General features: G+C 41.2%; 1 protein-coding gene across 2 annotated transcripts in view; it reads left to right on the forward strand.

Annotated features, from left to right (window-relative positions):
- The window catches only part of DPP6 (dipeptidyl peptidase like 6), a 446699-nt gene that overhangs the window by 380009 nt on the left and 47776 nt on the right, over window positions 1-18914 (forward strand). For both annotated transcript variants that reach the window (XM_063303370.1, XM_063303369.1), the window contains exons 9-10: window positions 16719-16873; window positions 17458-17555. In XM_063303370.1, coding sequence (XP_063159440.1) covers window positions 16719-16873; window positions 17458-17555 — 253 coding nt within the window. The remainder of the gene's footprint in view (window positions 1-16718; window positions 16874-17457; window positions 17556-18914) is intronic.

Raw genomic sequence — 18914 nt, forward strand, 5'->3', positions numbered from 1 at the left:
GACATACTTGTTTTAGAAATGCAGAGACATACACCTGCACACCCTTACTTAGCTTATGATATTATGATATTCATTCCTTTTCTCTGACCTTCAATAGCCAACTCCGGCTGGCTTGCTCACACTTCATTGGCTGAGTTCTCAGGGGGAGGGAAGATCATTCAGTAAAGCAGAAAAGATGGGAAGCAAATAGCCTTTTGAGGTTTCTCAGTTTGCAAGCTCCGTAACTAGCTTCTGCTCGAAAAGGGAGGGATTCGTTGTTCCTGAATTCAGTGCAGTTTGAAACTTCACACATTTGGACAAAATTCACATGGATGACACTACTAACTAGTTGAGTTTGTTTAGTACTGGCTGGTAGACCATTAGGATTCTGGACTAGACCTGGATGTTGAAAACCATCCTCAAAGAAGGCATAGCAAACCACTTCTCTTTTCCTGCCAAGAGAACTGCTGCGTTCTGTCCAGGAGATACATTGAGTTGAGTTCAACTCAAGGACATCTTTACATTTAATAAAAAGGGGTGAGTGCCAATTTAAGCAGATTTACTGCACAAAAAATGCAGGCCATTTGCCTAGACAGGCATGCCTTTCATGTGTGACAATGTGATGTGCCACTATTGATTAATTGCATTTTATAATTTTCATTGTCTTTCCGTCCTTTACTTTTTTTGGTCATTTCATAACCTGACAGAGGACTTGAGTATTTAGGCAGAAGTGTAAGGAGAAAAAAGTATAATAATACATCATCACGATGATGAGTCTGTGTAGGTTAGCAAGATCACATTACTAGCTTTACCTTCTACTGTTCCAAAATCCACCTGGAATTGGATTTTGGTCTCTACCATCATTTTGGTACCGAAGATGTCTTTAGGTACAGCATTCAGCATTCAGGTAAGGGCTGCTGAAAACACTAGCAGCCTGGTTTCATAAAAGATCTGAGTAACTGGCCTTCTGAAGTAACTTACTTCAGAAGTCTGAACTAACAGACCAGAATCCTGTTTTATACCTTCTCCTTGGTGTGTGATCAGTTAGTCCCTATGAATTGACCTTGGGGACAAGGTGACTGTGGTGCCCTCTTCGGTTATGGATAGTTTATAGCTGGTCCTAGCCTTTAGGGTTTCACTTAGTATTAGAATCAAAGAAAAATGGAGTTCCCACCCACTTTGAACATACACTGGTATTTATTCCTCATCTGTTTCTCACCATTAACCAGGCAGCCAGCCTCTTGATCTGAGTAGAGTAGAAATAAAGAAAAAGGACAATCTTTGTATCAGAAAAGTCAGAGAGTAATTTTGCATGTTTCAAGTGATAAAGGATTAATTGGTTCAAATTGTCTAATATTACTGAGTGGTTGAAGGGAATTGGACCCTCCCTTTCTTGAAGCAGGAAGTTCCTTTGTCACATATACAGAGAGAGAAAGAGAGAGAAGAAATGTGTGCCATTTATTTTATAAATCCAGGAGAACGTTCTATTTAAAATGCCTACATTCATTGGCATTCAAGATGTATTTCCTTGCATCCTTCATCAATCTGCCATCGGGTAAAACTTTTCTTCAAGGTATTACACTGAAGTTGACTCACGATGATATGGAAGAGCAAAAATATATTCAAATCAATCAGCACTGATGTAACAGCATAATCTACTTAGTGAATTTAGCTGGGAGGTTATAGGCTGACAATCAGGTTAGTTGTAACATGAAAGGCTAGATTAAACATGATTTCTGAAGCTAAAATAAGTATTAGCATTCCATTTGTAGAATCAATCTATTGTGTGCTATGACAGGAGTGCCCTTTGAATTTTTCCTGCAGTTAACTGCAGCACAGGAGACACCAAAAATATAAAAGAGAGCCAGTCTGGTCTAGTGGTTAAGGCAATGGGCTATAAACCAGGAGGCTGCGAGTTCTAGTTCCGCCTTAGGCATGAAAGCTGGCTGGGTGACCTTGGGCCAGTCCCGCTCTCTCAGCCCAGGAGCCAATCAGGCGTGGTAGGAGAGTTCTAGTCCCGCCCTAGGCATGAAAGCTGGTGGGTGACTTTGGGCCAGTCCCCCTCTCTCAGCCCAAGAGCCAATCAGGCGTGGTAGGAGAGTTCTAGTCCCGCCCTAGGCATGAAAGCTGGTGGGTGACTTTGGGCCAGTCCCTCTCTCTCAGCCCAAGAGCCAATCAGGCGTGGTAGGAGAGTTCTAGCCCCGCCCTAGGCATGAAAGCTGGTGGGTGACTTTGGGCCAGTCCCTCTCTCTCAGCCCAACCCACCTCACAGGGTTGTTGTTGTGGGGAAAAGAGGAGGAGGAAGGAGTCTTAGGTATGTTCACCGCCTTGAGTTATTTATAAAAATAATAAAGGCGGGATAAAAATAAAATAAATAATAAATGAAACAAAAACACCTGATCAGTTCTAGATTTTTTTTTCTTCTCTGCATGTTTGGAGTAAAGCTTGATTCACTGGTGATGTGCCATCAAGTCTGGGTCAGCTCCTAGCAACATAGGTAGGATGTAGGTAGACTTTTTCCCCAGATGATCTATCCCCAGCCTGGCCCCTCAAGTTTTCCAGAAGTGCACCCATCACTCCTGTAACTGAGTCCTTGCTGCTGGTAGTCCTTTTCTCTTTCCTTCAAGCTTTCCCAGCATTATAGATTTCTCAGAGCTAGGACTTATTTGTCCAAAGTATGGTATTTGAGCCTGGTCATTTGTGCCTTGAGTGAGAGCTCTGGGTTGATTTGTTCTTGTGATCCATTGGTTACGGGGGTCATCTCCAACATCAAACTTCAAAAGCATCAATACTCTTTCTAGCCTGCTTCTTCAAAGTCCAATTTTCACTTCCATGGAGTGTCACAGCGAAAACGGGCTAGAAACAGGCTTTAAAGGTTGACGGATGGGCTCTTTGGCTGTTGTCTTTGTGCCCAGAGACATTGCTGAAAATATCCTGCCACTTAAGGTCACATGAGCATTTATCCATCATTTAAATATCTTGTGGAAAAAACAGGGTTGGTAGCAAGAGAGTCATTGGGCTGATCTTAGCGTCAGCTGGTGCCCCAAGCACCGTCGCTGAGTTATTTTTGCTCCAAAGATGATACGGAACCTAGGGAATAACCAACAGAGATCAGCAAGCAATTACTTTTCTGTGGCTTTTTAATGCTTACAGCACTGATGTCTCACATTTTCTTTGCTTGCAGTTTTGCAATATCTCAGAGAAGAGGTTGGATATCATGGTTTTGATTAGTAGCCTGCTCAGATATGGCTATTCTCTGCCCCTGGACTTCTTCTGGGGATTATTGGCTGGTGGGGCCCCTTCAGTAGGTCTCTTCCAATCAAGGTCTCTTTCAATCAAGGACCTCCCAAGGAGAGAACAACACCCCCAACAACACAAGTAGGACAAACCATGATATATAAACATAAGCAAGTCTCACTCCCTGTTCGCACTGAAAATGTTGCCTAGTTTGGCAATGAAACGTCTGCAAGAAAACAACAAGGCTCAGAGAGCACCAGGGACTCCACAGTTCAACCCTGAGCTACAGATATTTTCTTCAATAGGTCTCTTCCATGTTGGCAGATGTATGGCCTGCTGTGGGGTTGTTTTGGTGGCCTCACCCACCACCCCACTAAAGCCACACAAGATATCTTCTTAAGCTGCCCTTGCTGGAATCCTCCTGGACCTTGCATGCCATGTCTGTCATTAAATCTCTTTAAAGGCCTGGTGCCACTGGACCATCCTTGGTTTGATGCTTCACTCCTGCTGAGGCTTCCTCAAGCAGAGTGCTCAGTAAATGTATATAAATCTATCTTAATAGATAATTACAAAATAAAATTTAAGACAAAGTTCAAATACATTTCTAAAACAACCTAACTACCATCTATGAGCGAGGATCAGAGTGCAGCCTATACTAAAATTATAAAATAGACACTAGAATTATGTAAGTAGAATAACATCTAAAATTACAAAGAAGTGGTAATATCTACAATTTAAATGAATTACAGTTACATAGAATGTGTTTGGCTAGTGGGAAACTGGCCCATCAGGGTCCGGTGGATCTTCTGGGCTGCTGCCCAGAATCTAGCCATGTGAGCTGTAACAAAAGACAGTTTGTCTATGAGCAGCATCTGGACCTTGGCTGAGTCTGAGCGACTAGGATATCTACTAATCAGAGGTAGGATGAACCGGGTTCGAATGTCTCCATAAAAGGGGCAGCAAAGAAGAACTTGTTCTGTAGTTCCCACCTCTACCCACTACTATCTGTACCTGCTCCAGCTGATGTAGCTTCAAGCAGCTTCATTGGGATAAGTAGATGACCTTATTTAAAAGCAGAAGGGGAGGACAGCCTTGAGGTCTTCTTTCCCATGGCAAGCCAAATCTTCTTCCCCCGGGGGTGGTTATAATCGACCCAAGAATCATTCAGTTCAGTGACAGTGTCTCAGTCTTTTAAACAAATTGGTAAATAGGCGCCTAGACCCCTGATAAGGTTATGCTGATAGCAGAAATAGATCAGGACTGTCATTCCTCACATAGGCTGTATTATCAAGTTTGGAGGAATAAATTCTTACCCATTGTTCCCTGTAGGAACATGCGTCCCTTGCTCAGAGAATTTTAAGTAATGTTTCAGTGGCAATCTGTTCTCGCTGGATATTTAAATACCGTTCAAGCTGTAAGAAGTCCAGTCATCTCTGAATATATGCTTCTCATTAGGTTTATGGCAGCTTAAGGCTCGAATCAGTGAAAGCCAGCGCAATCTGCCTTAGTGTTCGATGGCCCCTTTTCACTTTTCAGTGAACTTATTGCCATCTTCATTTGTTTCACAAGGGTTCCTAAACCTCGTCTATGATGGTTATCCATGATGTGAATAAAGGGAGGCATGTAACCTTTTGCAAAGTCCTTCCAGACTGAACAGGTTGCAGATTTGCCATTAGTAATGAAGGCATGGAACAGTTCATGTCTTCTTCCTTAGCCATAGGGAAGCGACTGTTTATGGAACTGGTCAGCGATGAAGATCAATTCATGTTGTGTATCCCAAGAGGACTTCTTCTGTTAAGCATAACCAACTTGAAATAATGAGGATGATACTGGCCCAAATATAGAGAAAAGATGTGCCGCATTTCAGTCTAACTCTGTATGGATAACATCCGTTGTGTGATCTGAATTAATGAATCTCATTTGCCACTTCCTGACTCAGTATTTGCAATCGGTAATGCAAGTAGAAACCCTGTTTGGTTCATAAACATGAGTGAAAAGTGGAAGCAAATCTATCTTTTCGTTGTCTTGAGTATGAGCATGGGGGGTGGCTGAAAACATTAAGAGGCAACTAATCTGCATTATGGGATTTTGCATGGAATAGGCGTCCTTACATACCATCCTGGAGTTATTTATTCCAGTTGAGCTACTTTGAAGTAAATGGCTTATCCAGAATTAGAGCGCAAGCTTTCTGACACACAGTTGAGATGCCCTGGATTCTTAGATCCTGGGTTTTTGCAGAGAATTTTCTTCTTTCTCGAGTTTGACAGAATTAATCTCCCCATCACCATGGTTTCATAGGCGATATTGTATTCTGACATTCTCATTATCTCTGAGAAAATATTTTTGAATATTACATGCCACCTAGTGGTGGGATTCCATTTTTTCCTTTTTCTCCTTCACCTGCCCAGCTTCAAAATAACATAGTCAGATGCCTGTAGTGAAGCAGAGGAGATTATATAATTGACAAGATATCCCAAATCTAATTTTAATACTACCTGAAATTAGTAGGCCAGAAATATTTGGTTTTCTTCTTGAGTTCCTCGTAGGTATGGCTTCCTTCTTCATGAAACAAGTTGTCCCTTGGTTTTATGGGTTTTGTAATGACCTGGTATGTCTCATGGCTGCAGGGGCTCTTTGCTTCTGCATCGTACCCTCCAAATCATTGTATAGTTCAGCTGCATAGAAATATCTATTTTGGCATTTAAGAGAATGATAGAAACAAGCAAGCAGGAATCCAAACTGAAGGGTAACTGGAATTAAGAGGTTGACTCAAGGGGCAGGTTCAGAAATACATGCAGGCTCAAACTTCTGCTGAAGATAGAAAGTCCTCCTAGATCCTTCCTACTCAGCAGAATCCAGTGGCCATATTGGATGGACGCCATCACTTTCCTGATAAGTGATACATCTTACCATATGGGGAAACTGCAGCAATTTCTGTTATCAAGTATACCAATGTGTGCTCATTAATGTCAGAAGAAATTTAGAGAGATCCAGTGCATTATGATTTTATGAGCTGGGGTAGTTAAATCGTTTTAGTTTTAATGGGATTTTATTAGAGTTTTATCATATATTTATTGGAATTTTTATTTTATATTTATTCTATATTGTAAACTGCCCAGAGTCCCTCCAATTGGAGGAGATGGGTGGTGACAAATTTGATAAATAAATAAATAAATAAATAATAGTTGTATTTGCATGACATACTTCTCTATGATTGTAATGGTATGTGGGAAAGACCTTGGGAAACGGGGCAAAGAGATGCTGCCTAGGGAATGGTCAGATAAGAGGCAGCATAGCCCACAGCTGCATAATGGGCAGAGAAAGAGGCTTAGAAGGGACCCTCCCTAACTTCTCAGACTGTAAAGGAGACAGTGGGAGATTGGTACTTTCAGACTTGCAAGACTGATGTCAGCCTTCCCAGGTAGACCAGACAGGAAGCATGACCAGATGAGCTAATTCTACTTTATTGTAAGGTTACATTAACGTATTCTCAGACCTGTGGTAGTTTGGGGAAGAAGACACTGACTGATAAAACATTTTGGGCACTCAATTATTGGTCAGCTGGATGGAGAGCATTGATTGGCTCATGGCGTACATTGTATTTTATTTGTATTTCACATTTCTATCACCGTCCATCTCCCCCCAAAGGGGGACTCTGGGCGGTTATTGTATTGTATTTTGAGTTTGGCTGAAGGAAAAAGAATCATGGCTTGATTTCAAAGTACTTTTTGAAGGACCAGAAAGTAAAAACAATAGTGGCATAGAAGGGCCCTAAGAGTAACAGGAAATTATAAGAAAACGGCTTTTGGGAAGGACCTCTTCACTTTCTCTTATGCTTCTTATGGGAAATAGACATTATTGGAGGTTATATTACTGTTCATTTTGTAACTCTTGTAATTATTACAGCTATTTCATTTATTTTGTGTACTTACGCTTTCCTGTTACTGTGATGTCAGCTCTTCTCTGGAATTGGTAAACTGTCGACTTGGATCACACCAGTCGCTGACAAGGAATATTTTTGTAACTTGTAAGTCAGTACCAGCAACCCTGCATGGGTATTGGGAGAGTGTTTTCACAGTGCATCAGGATGTGATTGGTAATGATAATTCTTACATTGTTAAGGAAGTATTTTTCAAGATGCATCTTAAAAACAGAAGTCACTACCAGGTAGCTAGGAATGTTGGGACTTATAGTCCCAAACATCTGGAGGCATCAGGTTGGAGAAGCGTGTCCTAAGGGGCCTCTTGTGGCTATCAAGTGAAATTCAGGTCTCACTCAAGCATGTCTGGGTGTCGTTCATAGCTCATAAGCAAACTATCAAGAATCTTCCTTCCTATTTAATCCACAGTTCTTAACAAGAAAGCACCACCTGGTGGCAAGATGAATCCAAGATGGATCTCTCACTGCATCCTTTTGTTTCCCTAATTTGAAAAGATTCCAGCTGAGAACCATCTTCTGTGATTAAGCCAGTACAATGTAAATGCAAATAGGACAGCTTTAATTAGAAATGGTTGTTACTGCTGGAGAAGATCCAAGATTAGCATCTGATCTGTATATAGCTGCTTTGGATGGCTGTTGTTTTGTGAGGGAGGGGGGACCCAATTTTAATTCCATGCTGCTTCTTTTTTTCTTTCAATTTAAATAGATCGTTAGAAAGGAAGAAGATGAGAAGGGAATTATTCCATTTATTTTTGATTCTACATGAAGCATTTTACAAATTTCCATGAATATATATTTCATTGGCAGCCACCAGGGAGGGCAAGTTAGACCACATGCATCACCTGTGAGTGATGCGAATGATGTAATGTGTGTCATTTGTGCAATGATGTAATCACTTGCCTGATACCACTGTGGCTTCTCCAGACCCCTGGACTATCTAGCTGCGGTATATTCAGGTTTTTCAGTGATTGAAAGAGTATTTATTACAACTATAGTGGGGGTTGGCTTTGCTTTTAATATTTGAGGACTCATAATAATTCATCGATATTTATGTATTTATAAGTGCATTTATAAGTGCACTTATTTATTTGTGCCTGCCTCAGAACAATTGGGGGGCTGGGGAATTAGAAAGCATTTGACATTAACTTATTGAATAGCAAGGGACGTGGTGGTGCTGCGGGTTAAACCGCTGAGCTGCTGAGCTTGCCAATCGGAAGGTCGGCGGTTCGAATCCGTGTGATGGGGTGAGCTCCTGTTGCCAGTCCCAGCTCCTGCCAACCTAGCAGTTCGAAAACATGCCAATGTGAGTAGATTAATAGGTACCGCTTCGGCGGGCAGGTAACGGTGTTCTGTCTAGTCATGCCAGCCACATGACCACGGAGGAAGTGTCTACGGACAAATGCCGGCTCTTCGGCTTTGAAACGGAGATGAGCACCGCCCCCTAGAGTCGGACACGACTGGACTTAATGTCAAGGGAAACCTTTACCTTACCTAACAACTTCACTATTTCCCATTTAGAGCCAAGACTACCCTGTGTGTACCGTAGGGTGGAGATGTTTTGATTCTCTTTCTGATGGCCTTCCTATCATCCAGCAAGGAGTTATGTCACTTCACTCATCATTGATCATGGAGAAACTTGCAGCTGGCATTTAATGGGCTCCTGAATCTTTATCACTCTGTGAATCAACCATTATACCCATATATGTAAATACACATGTCTTGTATACAAAGAGGTGGCAGAATGAGGCAATGAGAGGGTGTGTGGGACTATTGTAGGTGGGCGATGGAACCTAACTCTCTTGGGTTTTCAAAAAGCAGTGAAGACTTGGCTTTTTCAGTAAGCCTTCAGGGTGTGACATAGTTGTTGTTGATCCCTCCTGCAAGATGGAGTGCATTGGATTGATTGTTCGGGGATACCTGGAGTATTTTGTTGTATCTTTTTGCATATTAATCTGATCCTATTACTACATTCAGGCATGTGGAGAGCCAGCGTGATGTAGTGGTTAAGATACTGGACTAGGAATGGGGAGACCCAAATTCTAGTCCTTCTTTGGGAGGAAACCCACTGGGCCATCTTGGGCCAATCTGTCATAGGCTGTTTGTGACAGGCCAGCTGATAAACAAAACCCCTTGTCACATCATGCATTGATAGCATTGCTGTGTGAACCAAGTGAGCACCATGCAAAAACAAGCAGACCTTGCAGCCAAGAAGGACAAATACTAAGACGAACAACAGCTACTCCATTCAGGTATGGATGCTGCTCACAGTTGTTTATGATTGGAGTGGCATGTAAGCCCAGGAAAATAATAAATAAATCTGAATGTGTGGTGGTCTATGAGAATGACCTTGGGAGACAGGAGGAAGAGCTGCAGACTAGGCAACCATCAGATAAGAGGCAATTGAGCCCGCAGAAGCAATGGGTGAATGGCAATTGTCTCAGAAGGGACCCTCCCTAGTTTCTTGGGCTGTAAAGGTGACAGGGGGGAGATGTACTTTCAGACCTGCAAGATTCTGTTAATGTAACCTTACAATAAAGTCAAAGGCAGTACTTTGGGTGTGCTTCTTGTCTGGACTGCTTCGCAAGTGACAGAGTGGGAGAGTCTTTATCCAACAGATGCAGGAAGCATGTGGTCCCTATGTAGCAAATTGGGCATATCTGTCTTACAGCAACCCTCTTAAGAAAAGTTAGCATTCTTGTGTCCCTTCCCTAAGACCACTTAGAAAGTTCATAGCAAAATTAATAGCTCAACTTTTTCACTATCATACAATACCAGCTATCTTCTCCATAAACACTACTTCAGCACTTCCAACAGAGCTTGACACACTTGGGGGATACCAGTTTTCAACAATGTACCAATAGGCTAGAGACCAACTCTGTCCCTTGAGGATGCACCCAGCTTAGGCAATGTTCAGTGGTATCCTTAGATCCCTTAGTTTGGGTTTGTTTTTTTTTAATTTTAGGAATTAAGATGCTACAAGTGCTTTCCATTTATTTTATTCTAATTTAAACTGATCCAGAGGTTCTCATACTTTGTGATACTGTAACACTCTAAATGAATTTGACTACCCTCATACAAAAATGAAGAATAACTAAATAAGTAAATAATATCAAATGGAACTAATGTGATTGGCAGGTGGTTTTGACAGATGGCTGGGCCCATGGGCTTAGCCATCTCTCAAAAGTTGCTCTAGGCTTCTCATACTGCTTTGCTTACACAAAGCTGGAGTGAGTTTTGACAGCACTCCTATTTTGCCTGCAAGTCTGATCAGCTTTCAACAAAATTGCAATCCTCCCCATAAGTTACTTGTGATCCCCAGGGAGTTGCAACTCATAGTTTGAGAATTCATCCATGAACATGGAGTAAGAGATAAGAAATGCTTCCTGTTTAGTGATTCTGTCATGCTTCAATTAAGTTGCCAGTGGTCCTACTATAAACCTCTGAAATCCCTTGTCACACAGCTATGAAAGCTCAGACTGCTTTATAACATCACCACTAGAATGAATAAATAATATCAAGGTACCTGATTTTTACTGGTGCCATATAGCAGCTTCACTTCCTACCTAAGGGAGTTTCCATCACATATAAGTTATAGAACTTTGCTTTTTTGGCTTTAATAATGCCAAGGGAGCAGAATCTACCACCTCATTACCTAAAAAATCTACTGCATCCCAGTTTATAATTGCTCCCGAAAAGAGACATCTATTTAGAAATCTGGTTTTTGAAACAGCACATACATTAGCAAAGCATTGCAAAAACAGAAAACATAAGTTATTAAATGAGCAGTGTGTTGAGAAGGATGAGGCAATTCCCAGGGTGCACTATTATTTTCTGAATGTCACCAAAAAGCAACAGAGGATGAAAATTGTATATATGCTGTCACTGGGGAAGAAAAGGAGATTGAGCAGTTACCGCAACAATCCAATGAGTTGCTAAACATTCTTGAAACCAAGTAAAATCAATAGAAATCAATAAATTTAATGATGGGCTGGATTCCAGCCAGTTTTGAGTTCTACCATATTATCCTAAGTTTATTCTGACACCATCATGCCTTTCTTCTGCTTCATTCTCACTGGCCCCAGCTTCTAAGCTCTATCATTATGGTGGCATTATCTCTCACTGATGGAGGTTGTCCTGTGCTAGAGGACCAGGGACCTACTCAGACCAATTGAAGGCAGAAAGTCAGTTGCATGCTCAGCTAGTTTGCTTTCACTCCAGTATCACCACTTTATGATGTGAAAGGGGAGCTGGGAGGAAGTGGTGCCTGAATGTGCTCTCCAGCTCTCTTGAGTGCAGAAATATGGACAACATCTGTGAGATGTTAAGCCAGATTTTTTTTTTTGGCTTGTTCCTAGCGCACCCCAGATGGATTGCAGCTGGTTCATGAGAAGAGTGTAGAGTGTAGATCCATGAACAAATGTGGGATTTTCCCTGCGTAAGGTTGAATTCATTGTGCTTCTTTGAAGAGATAGCAGTGAAGGAGACTAGGCTGAACTTGACAGACTTCATTTATTGGATAGGCCAACTTAGCTGTTCTTCTTTGGGGCTTTTTAATTGTCTTTGCCTTTTTTGCTCCAGCCACATTGTGTCTCCCAAGTTGTGACAAATAAGACCTTGGTAAATCTCAGTTGGCTTTTCATCTTCTCAGGGACATGTTTGCAACCAGATGAGAATGGAAGATGTTAGCTATGCCAACTATAAACAAAGAAACTTGAAATTGTATTGCTTGTCCCTTCCTAATATACTGAGCTAGATAAGAGGTGAAAGTGAATGGGGAGTATGTAGAATATCTCTTCTTGCATGCTATTTCATTTTACCGGTCAACATACTTTCAATTTGTTATTTCATGTGAAGCCCAACCTTTCTCCAGGTAGGCTACATAATTCAGCCCCATCCTTTTTCATTTCCCCTAGATATATAATATTAAGCCAGGATTGTTGGGTAAGCCACAATGTCTGGTTCACACATTGGGCTAAGTTAAGAACAAAACCAAGTTAGAGCTTAATGGTAGCCACCTTTTGGGTGTCCAGTGGCTGCACCTTAATAGGTGGGATGTGGATTACAAAGCTATGAAATAGGACCCGTCCTGCATCTGCTTGGAGCCAAGACTTTTCCTGGTTTAGGGGAGTTTGAAGATTATTCTTTGTTTTTCCAAGTTATGATAAGTCTTGTTTAATGTTATACTTCAGTTTACGTCTTTTTCTGTGGTGGGAAACAGTGCCAGAAATGTTCAGTTATTCTGGTATCAGGATTTGAGTTGAGTTTGACTCCTGGTGACTTCATGGATTTCTTGGCAACAGTATGGAAGTGGTTTGTGATTGCCTTCTCCCAAATAATAATAATAATAATAATAATAATAATAGGAAGGAAGAGGAGGAGGAGGAGGAGAACTGTGACAAAAGAAGCAAAGATAGTCCCAATAGTAATAGATGCCTTGAGTGCAATTCCAAAACATGTGGAGCATCACTTGAATACCATCAGCACTGACAAAATCACCATGAGTCAGTTGCAAAAGGCAGCTTTATGTGGAACAGCTTACATCCTGTGGCAATACCTTTAGTATTATTCAACAACAATATCTGCCTATCCCAGGTCCTTGGAAAGGACTCAGTAGATGGACAAAAATGCCAAATCCAGTCTAAACATCTGGCTGGCTGTGTGATCAATCATAATACTTTATTAAACTTGTATGCCACCCAACTCTCAACAACTCTGGGTGGATTCTTCCAAAATACGTCTTGACTCCCCAGTCTAACCTTTATCCCTGAGATTCCTGGTGGGTCATAAAAATGGATTCAGCAACCACCTATGGTCCTAAGGCTTTGATATGCCCACCTCTGGCTTAATTTAGTGTAAACCCCCAGCTATTTGATGAATTAGGTTAGACTGGGAGATTCATGGCTGGGTGAAAGATCTGAATCTGGGTCTTCCCGCATGGTCCCATTAGCTGACAGTACCTAGCTGATCTTGAGAAGCTCAGCAGGGTCAGATTTGGTGAGGAGTTGGATGAGAGACCAGTGGAAATCTCAGGGCTGTGAGTTGGACTAGAAAGGAGGGCACTCACAAACCACTTCCATACTATTGCCAAAAAATCCATGAAGTCATCAAGAGTTGATCCCAACTCAACAGAGTTGCTATCTTTACCTTCCTGCATGTGGAGTTCTATAAGCAGAAGTGTTCCATGTGCCAGATTCATGTCTCTGTCCATTAAATTAGAGAAGAAATTCCAGAGTTATTGCTTTAACAGCCTTTGCCAATCCTAGACCTCCAGGAGTCCTGGATTACAGCTCCCTTAACTCCCATCCAGCATGAGCACAGAGGGTGTGGGAGTTACAACCCAGCATGCTCAGAAGGCACTAAACAGGCAAAAGCTGGCATGCAGTCTTTTCTGTAAATAAAACATAATAATCAGCAAGCAAAAAAAAGAAAGCAAGGTTTATTACCTGGATGCTGCTTCAAATATTGCCCCTCAGCTGCAAAAGCACTGTTGATCGGGATGCCCCATTGCATTGGAATGCGGGCTTAATAAATATCTATTGCTTCTCTATGTGAGCTGCCATTCGGAGCTGTTGAAAATACATGATCTTGCCATTGTGGAGGCACAACATTGTCTGTAATAAATATATCATGCACTACATCAAATCTGAGTGACAGTTCGTGCTGGAAGAAAATTGCGGCGAGGCCGGAAACTCTGTAGGCTGAGGGGAACATGCTTGTTTTTCATCTCTTTATAAGAGAGCGCTATTGATCCTGTTCAGTGGCAGATGGGGGCGGGGGGGGCTGGGAGGAGAAGAAAGGAGTCTGATCTTTTTATAGGCAAGTTAATGAAAGCATCATGTCAAATAGTATTAAGAAGAAAGACGGGAACACTGATGGCGTGTGGTGCATATCTAACACCAAGCTGAAATTACCCCTTGGAATAATTCATAGACACTATGGAGAACCAGAACCATTGTGGCCAGTAAAGAAAGGGTCTTGGGCTAAAATTATTGGCTCTGATCTAGATTCAGGTCCTTGTTCTTTTGTTATGAATTCTTCAAGATTTCATCTGTACGTTGACACGTTCCTAATAAGAATACCATGTTGAGTTGAGTCCTCAACTCCTGGTGGCTACATTGACATGTCCATGCAGTTTTCCTGGCAGCAATTAGGATTTGCCATTGTATTTTTCTGGGATTTTTTTTCCTCTTCATACTCTAGCCTACACTACTGGGATTCCTGTTGGTCTGCCAAACAAGTACCAATGAGGTCCAACCCTACCTGGAAGCTTGTCCTCTTCCTCCTCCTCCTCTATTTCTATTACCATTATTCACACCCTCACTCAGCTATGAAATGAAGTTCATTGTGCCTCAGTCTAACCTTCTAAGTTAGACTCAATATTGTTATGATGACAAAATGCAGAGGGAACACCCAGGTGGATCACCTTGTGTTCTTGGAGGAGAGGCAGGGCTTAAATGCCCTATCAGTGATTTAGTCATAATTGTAATAGTTACAATGGCTCTACAAAGTAGGCCAGTAGTCTTAGGTTGTCCTACCCATGTTGGACGGAGGCTTGTCAAATAGATAAATGTATGTCTGACGTATTTTTTTCCAGACATCCCCAGCTCTTATTTTTACACATGGTAAATATCTCTTTAAACCGTGAGTTTTAGTGATGATAGTGCATTCCCTAATTTAAATAAGCAGCCTATTTTAGTGGGTTAATGGCATCTTTGGAAGAAATTTTTTTTCTTTTTCTTTGCATGCTTCTTTAGGTTTGACAACTTTATTTGAGTGGGTTTCAGCACTCTGGAGAACACTCTGCATTATAGTAAAATAAATACAGAGCTTTAATGAAACATCATTTTCTCCTATTATATAAGGAAACTAATGAATTGAAATATTTACCTTCATCCAGAAAGACAGGATAGATCAATATGATTAAACACAGCTTGATACATTCAATTAAAAGCACTGCTTTTTACTTCCTCTATCTCCTTCTGCTTAGTATTTTACAGAGAGAGAGAGGGAGAGATTTTATAAGAAACTTTGGCTTTTAATCTGTTTTTAGCTAGATTTGTCTGTTCTTTTTGGCAAGGTTGGTCTTTATAATGAAATTCATCCAGCCTTCATGAATCTGTCCTGGCTATTTCATAAGGCCATATAGTAATACAGAGCAAAGCTGCCTTTGTAAAACTCAGAGGCTCTTGTATATTTTAGGTAATATCACCTTCCTAGAAATAATGAATGGAAGAAGTACCCATTGGAAACCTATTATTGCATGACATCTGAATGGAACTTGGCCAATAATATGGACTGTTTAATACACCCAAAAATTGAGAGGCAGGGGAAGACCACGTAAATTATGGTTGGAAGGAACTGATGAGATTCTCAGAAAGAGAGAGATATCAGCCAAAGGCAAGGTATAAAGTTGTTTATGGATATCTTGAAAGCTAGGATGGTTTACAAAATCAAAGGGTGTGGGAAAGTATACTGTAGTAAATGTTAATTAGAGTTCCTTTTCCTTGTGCCTTTAATTCTCTTCAATTACTACATTTCCCTCTTTTTCAGTGTTTTACAAATAAAAACAAATATCATGATCAAAGTCAAATTTAACTAAAAGTCTTGGGACAGAGTATGCTGTGTCCTCAACACATTATCTGCTGGGTTTCAGAGTTAGCAGGGAACCAGTGCAAGTTGGCTCCCACATGGCCAGGAAATTTAAGGCAGCTGATACTCAAAAGTCCAGAGATTACACGTCAGAAGGGCAAAGCCTGAGACCCAGGGCTATGTGCAACTCACAAAATTCTGCAAAAATTGCCACCAAACCAAGCATAACTTTTAACAGATTAGAAGGAGAAAATATGATATCTATGGTATGAGTACTCATACCATTTACATTCAATTTTAATTATATATAAATGAAAGCAAAGTGAATTTAGTTTCGATCTGCCCTGTCCATTAGTTTTTGGAGTATGGTCCCTGGGATGGTGCTTAACCAAATTTAGTCCTCAGTTGAGGAGAATTTCACACATCATACAGAGTTCAACCAAAAATGTTAGCTTCTAAAAGCACGTCCTGGAGTAAATGTTTTAGAAAGTCGTGAGAAATTCTGCAGGACCTACAGCTCACCAGGCTGGGTGCTTGTAATGCTGGACTGTACTTTCTGTGATTGCATATTGCCTAAAGTAAAAGATGGGTCCTAACACCTTCATAACACTGCAGTTAACAATTTGGTATTAAGTGGAGGTTCCCCCCAATTTAAGGCTGCAGGGTAAATTCTTCCAAACTTGAGCAGGATATATGAATCATTGGGATCAACAGCTACACAGTAGTTTTTTTCTTCCCTTGATTAGGTATTCCTTTATATAACATAAAAGAAAATTCATCAAGGTTAGAAGCTATTCATGAAGACGGCTATCAATAAAATAGATTCGGATAAAATAGATTTTGCTCATTACTTTTCCCCTCCTGGTGATATGAGGCCCATTGAGTAGGAATCTCCTCTGACCCATCCTTACATCTCCTTGTTAACTAACAATTTGGATATCACAGTATTCTTTTCAACTCCTTTGTTTCTCCAGAGGAGATCCTGAAGACCCATATTGCCCACTGGTGGTCCCCTGATGGCACAAGATTAGCATACGCAACTATTAATGACTCCAGAGTCCCATTAATGGAGATACCCATGTTCACCGGAAGCCTTTACCCTAAAGTGGAAACCTATCACTACCCAAAGGTAGGATGGATTTGACTGTTCATCTAACACTCAAGATTTGAATTACTTAGGAAATGTAATTCAGAGTTAACAGAGTGTAATTAGAAAAGCAAATTTATTTCTGAATGGATATTTTAACTGCAGCCTTAAGCACTTCAGGGTCGTATTATAGAATCAAAATCTGTAACACAGATAGTCCTCATTTAGCAACCACAATTGGGACCAACAACTTGGCCGTTAAGCAAAGTGGTCACTAAGTGAAACCGCAACTGTGCTTCTGATCTTATATCAGCTTTCCTTTGCTTTACAAACCTGCGGAGGCCGTAAATGCGAGGATTGGTCGCAAAGGTATTTTATCACTGTCATAACTGCAAACGGTCACTAACTGAGGCAGTTGCCAAATGAGGACTACCTATACTTAGATTGCTTTCCCAGCAAAGCTGTTGTCAGAGGCTTCAGGCTGACCAGACGATCCATGGGAGTGGGATGGAAACAGGGCATTTTATGTGGAGTTGTGCCTTATGGACTATTCCCAGTCTAAACACAAATCCCTCAATGGCGACTCTCTATCCTTATTGTCGGTCTGTCTTCCTTTTGCCTTCTAGGTTGGAACAGAAAATCCAAGCATTTCCTTACATGCAGTTGTTTTGAATGGGCCTCCTCATGTTTTAGAGATGACTCCTCCTGATGATCCACGAATGAGGTTTGTGTGGTACTACCTTAAAGCAAAGATGACAGCATGAGATGGAACTCTGGTATATAACTGAGTCACCCTTTACCGTTACGTTTTCAATTCTTTCTCCACTTCTCTATCCCTCTTTTGGGTGCTGGTTGTATCTTTTTGGACCTCAGAGAGGCTTGTCTAATTGGCTTGGCACAGATTTATGTCTGCTGGGGACAGGATTGAAGTAGTAGTAATGACAGAATCACTATTAAGACTCACCTTATGAAATCCATCTCATTCCTCTAATCAAAACTCTACAGGTAGTCCTCACTTAATGACCATTCATTTAGCAACAGTTTGGACTTACAACAGGGCTGCAAAAACCAACTTATGACCATCACAGCGTCTCCACAGTCATGTGATCGCGATTTGGGCTCTTGGCAACTGGTTCACATTGATGGGTTGGCAATGAAGCCAGGTTGGTGCTCTTGACTACAGCCACTGTAGAACCTGATTGATCATTCTGCTGCTTTTTGCTTTTCCCATCTGTACAGGGAAGGCAAGTGTTTTTGGGTGACTGTGATGTGGGCAGGTCTCCCTGTGCCCACTTTCTCATTCTAGGGTTTATTCCCTCCTCATTAGTCCCTGGGCCTTTCCTTGGCTTTTTCAGAGGTTTGCACACAATCAAGCAGAAAACAATATCCTTCTCAAGGAACTACCAAGGAGAAAACCACACCCCCACCAACACGGGCAGGGCAAGCGACTGTATATAAACAGGGAGCAAACCCCACCCTCACTAGCACTGATGATGTTACCTAGTTGGGTCATGAAACGTCTGCAAGCAAACAGCCAAGCTCAGAAACCACCAAGGACTCCACAGTTTGCACACATGGATGCTTTCACACCACGTTCCCACCTTCTTTCCTTTGACACTATCTCAGACACTTACTTTTTTCTGTTGTTCTCTTATTGTACCATCCTGGCTCTGATGCTGCAGGAATCAAACAAAAAGGGAACATCCTGGTCTTTCCTGCATTCCTCGGTAGGGCCGTAGGAGATTTTTAGCAAGCAAGAACTGATGATTCAGCTTCATTGAAGCAAATTACAGCAGCGTTCACTGAAACTCTGTAGATTTAGTATGCATTGCATTGCATTGCAATTTTATAGATTTAGTATGCATTGCATTGCATTGCAATTTTATAGATTTAGTATGCATTGCATTGCATTGCAATTTTATAGATTTAGGATGCATTGCATTGCATTGCAATTTTATAGATTTAGGATGCATTGCATTGCATTGCAATTTTATAGATTTAGGATGCATTGCATTGCATTGCAATTTTATAGATTTAGGATGCATTGCATTGCATTGCAATTTTATAGATTTAGGATGCATTG

Source organism: Candoia aspera, chromosome 4 (assembly GCF_035149785.1).
Source record: "Candoia aspera isolate rCanAsp1 chromosome 4, rCanAsp1.hap2, whole genome shotgun sequence".
Taxonomy (NCBI): Eukaryota; Metazoa; Chordata; class Lepidosauria; order Squamata; family Boidae; genus Candoia; species Candoia aspera.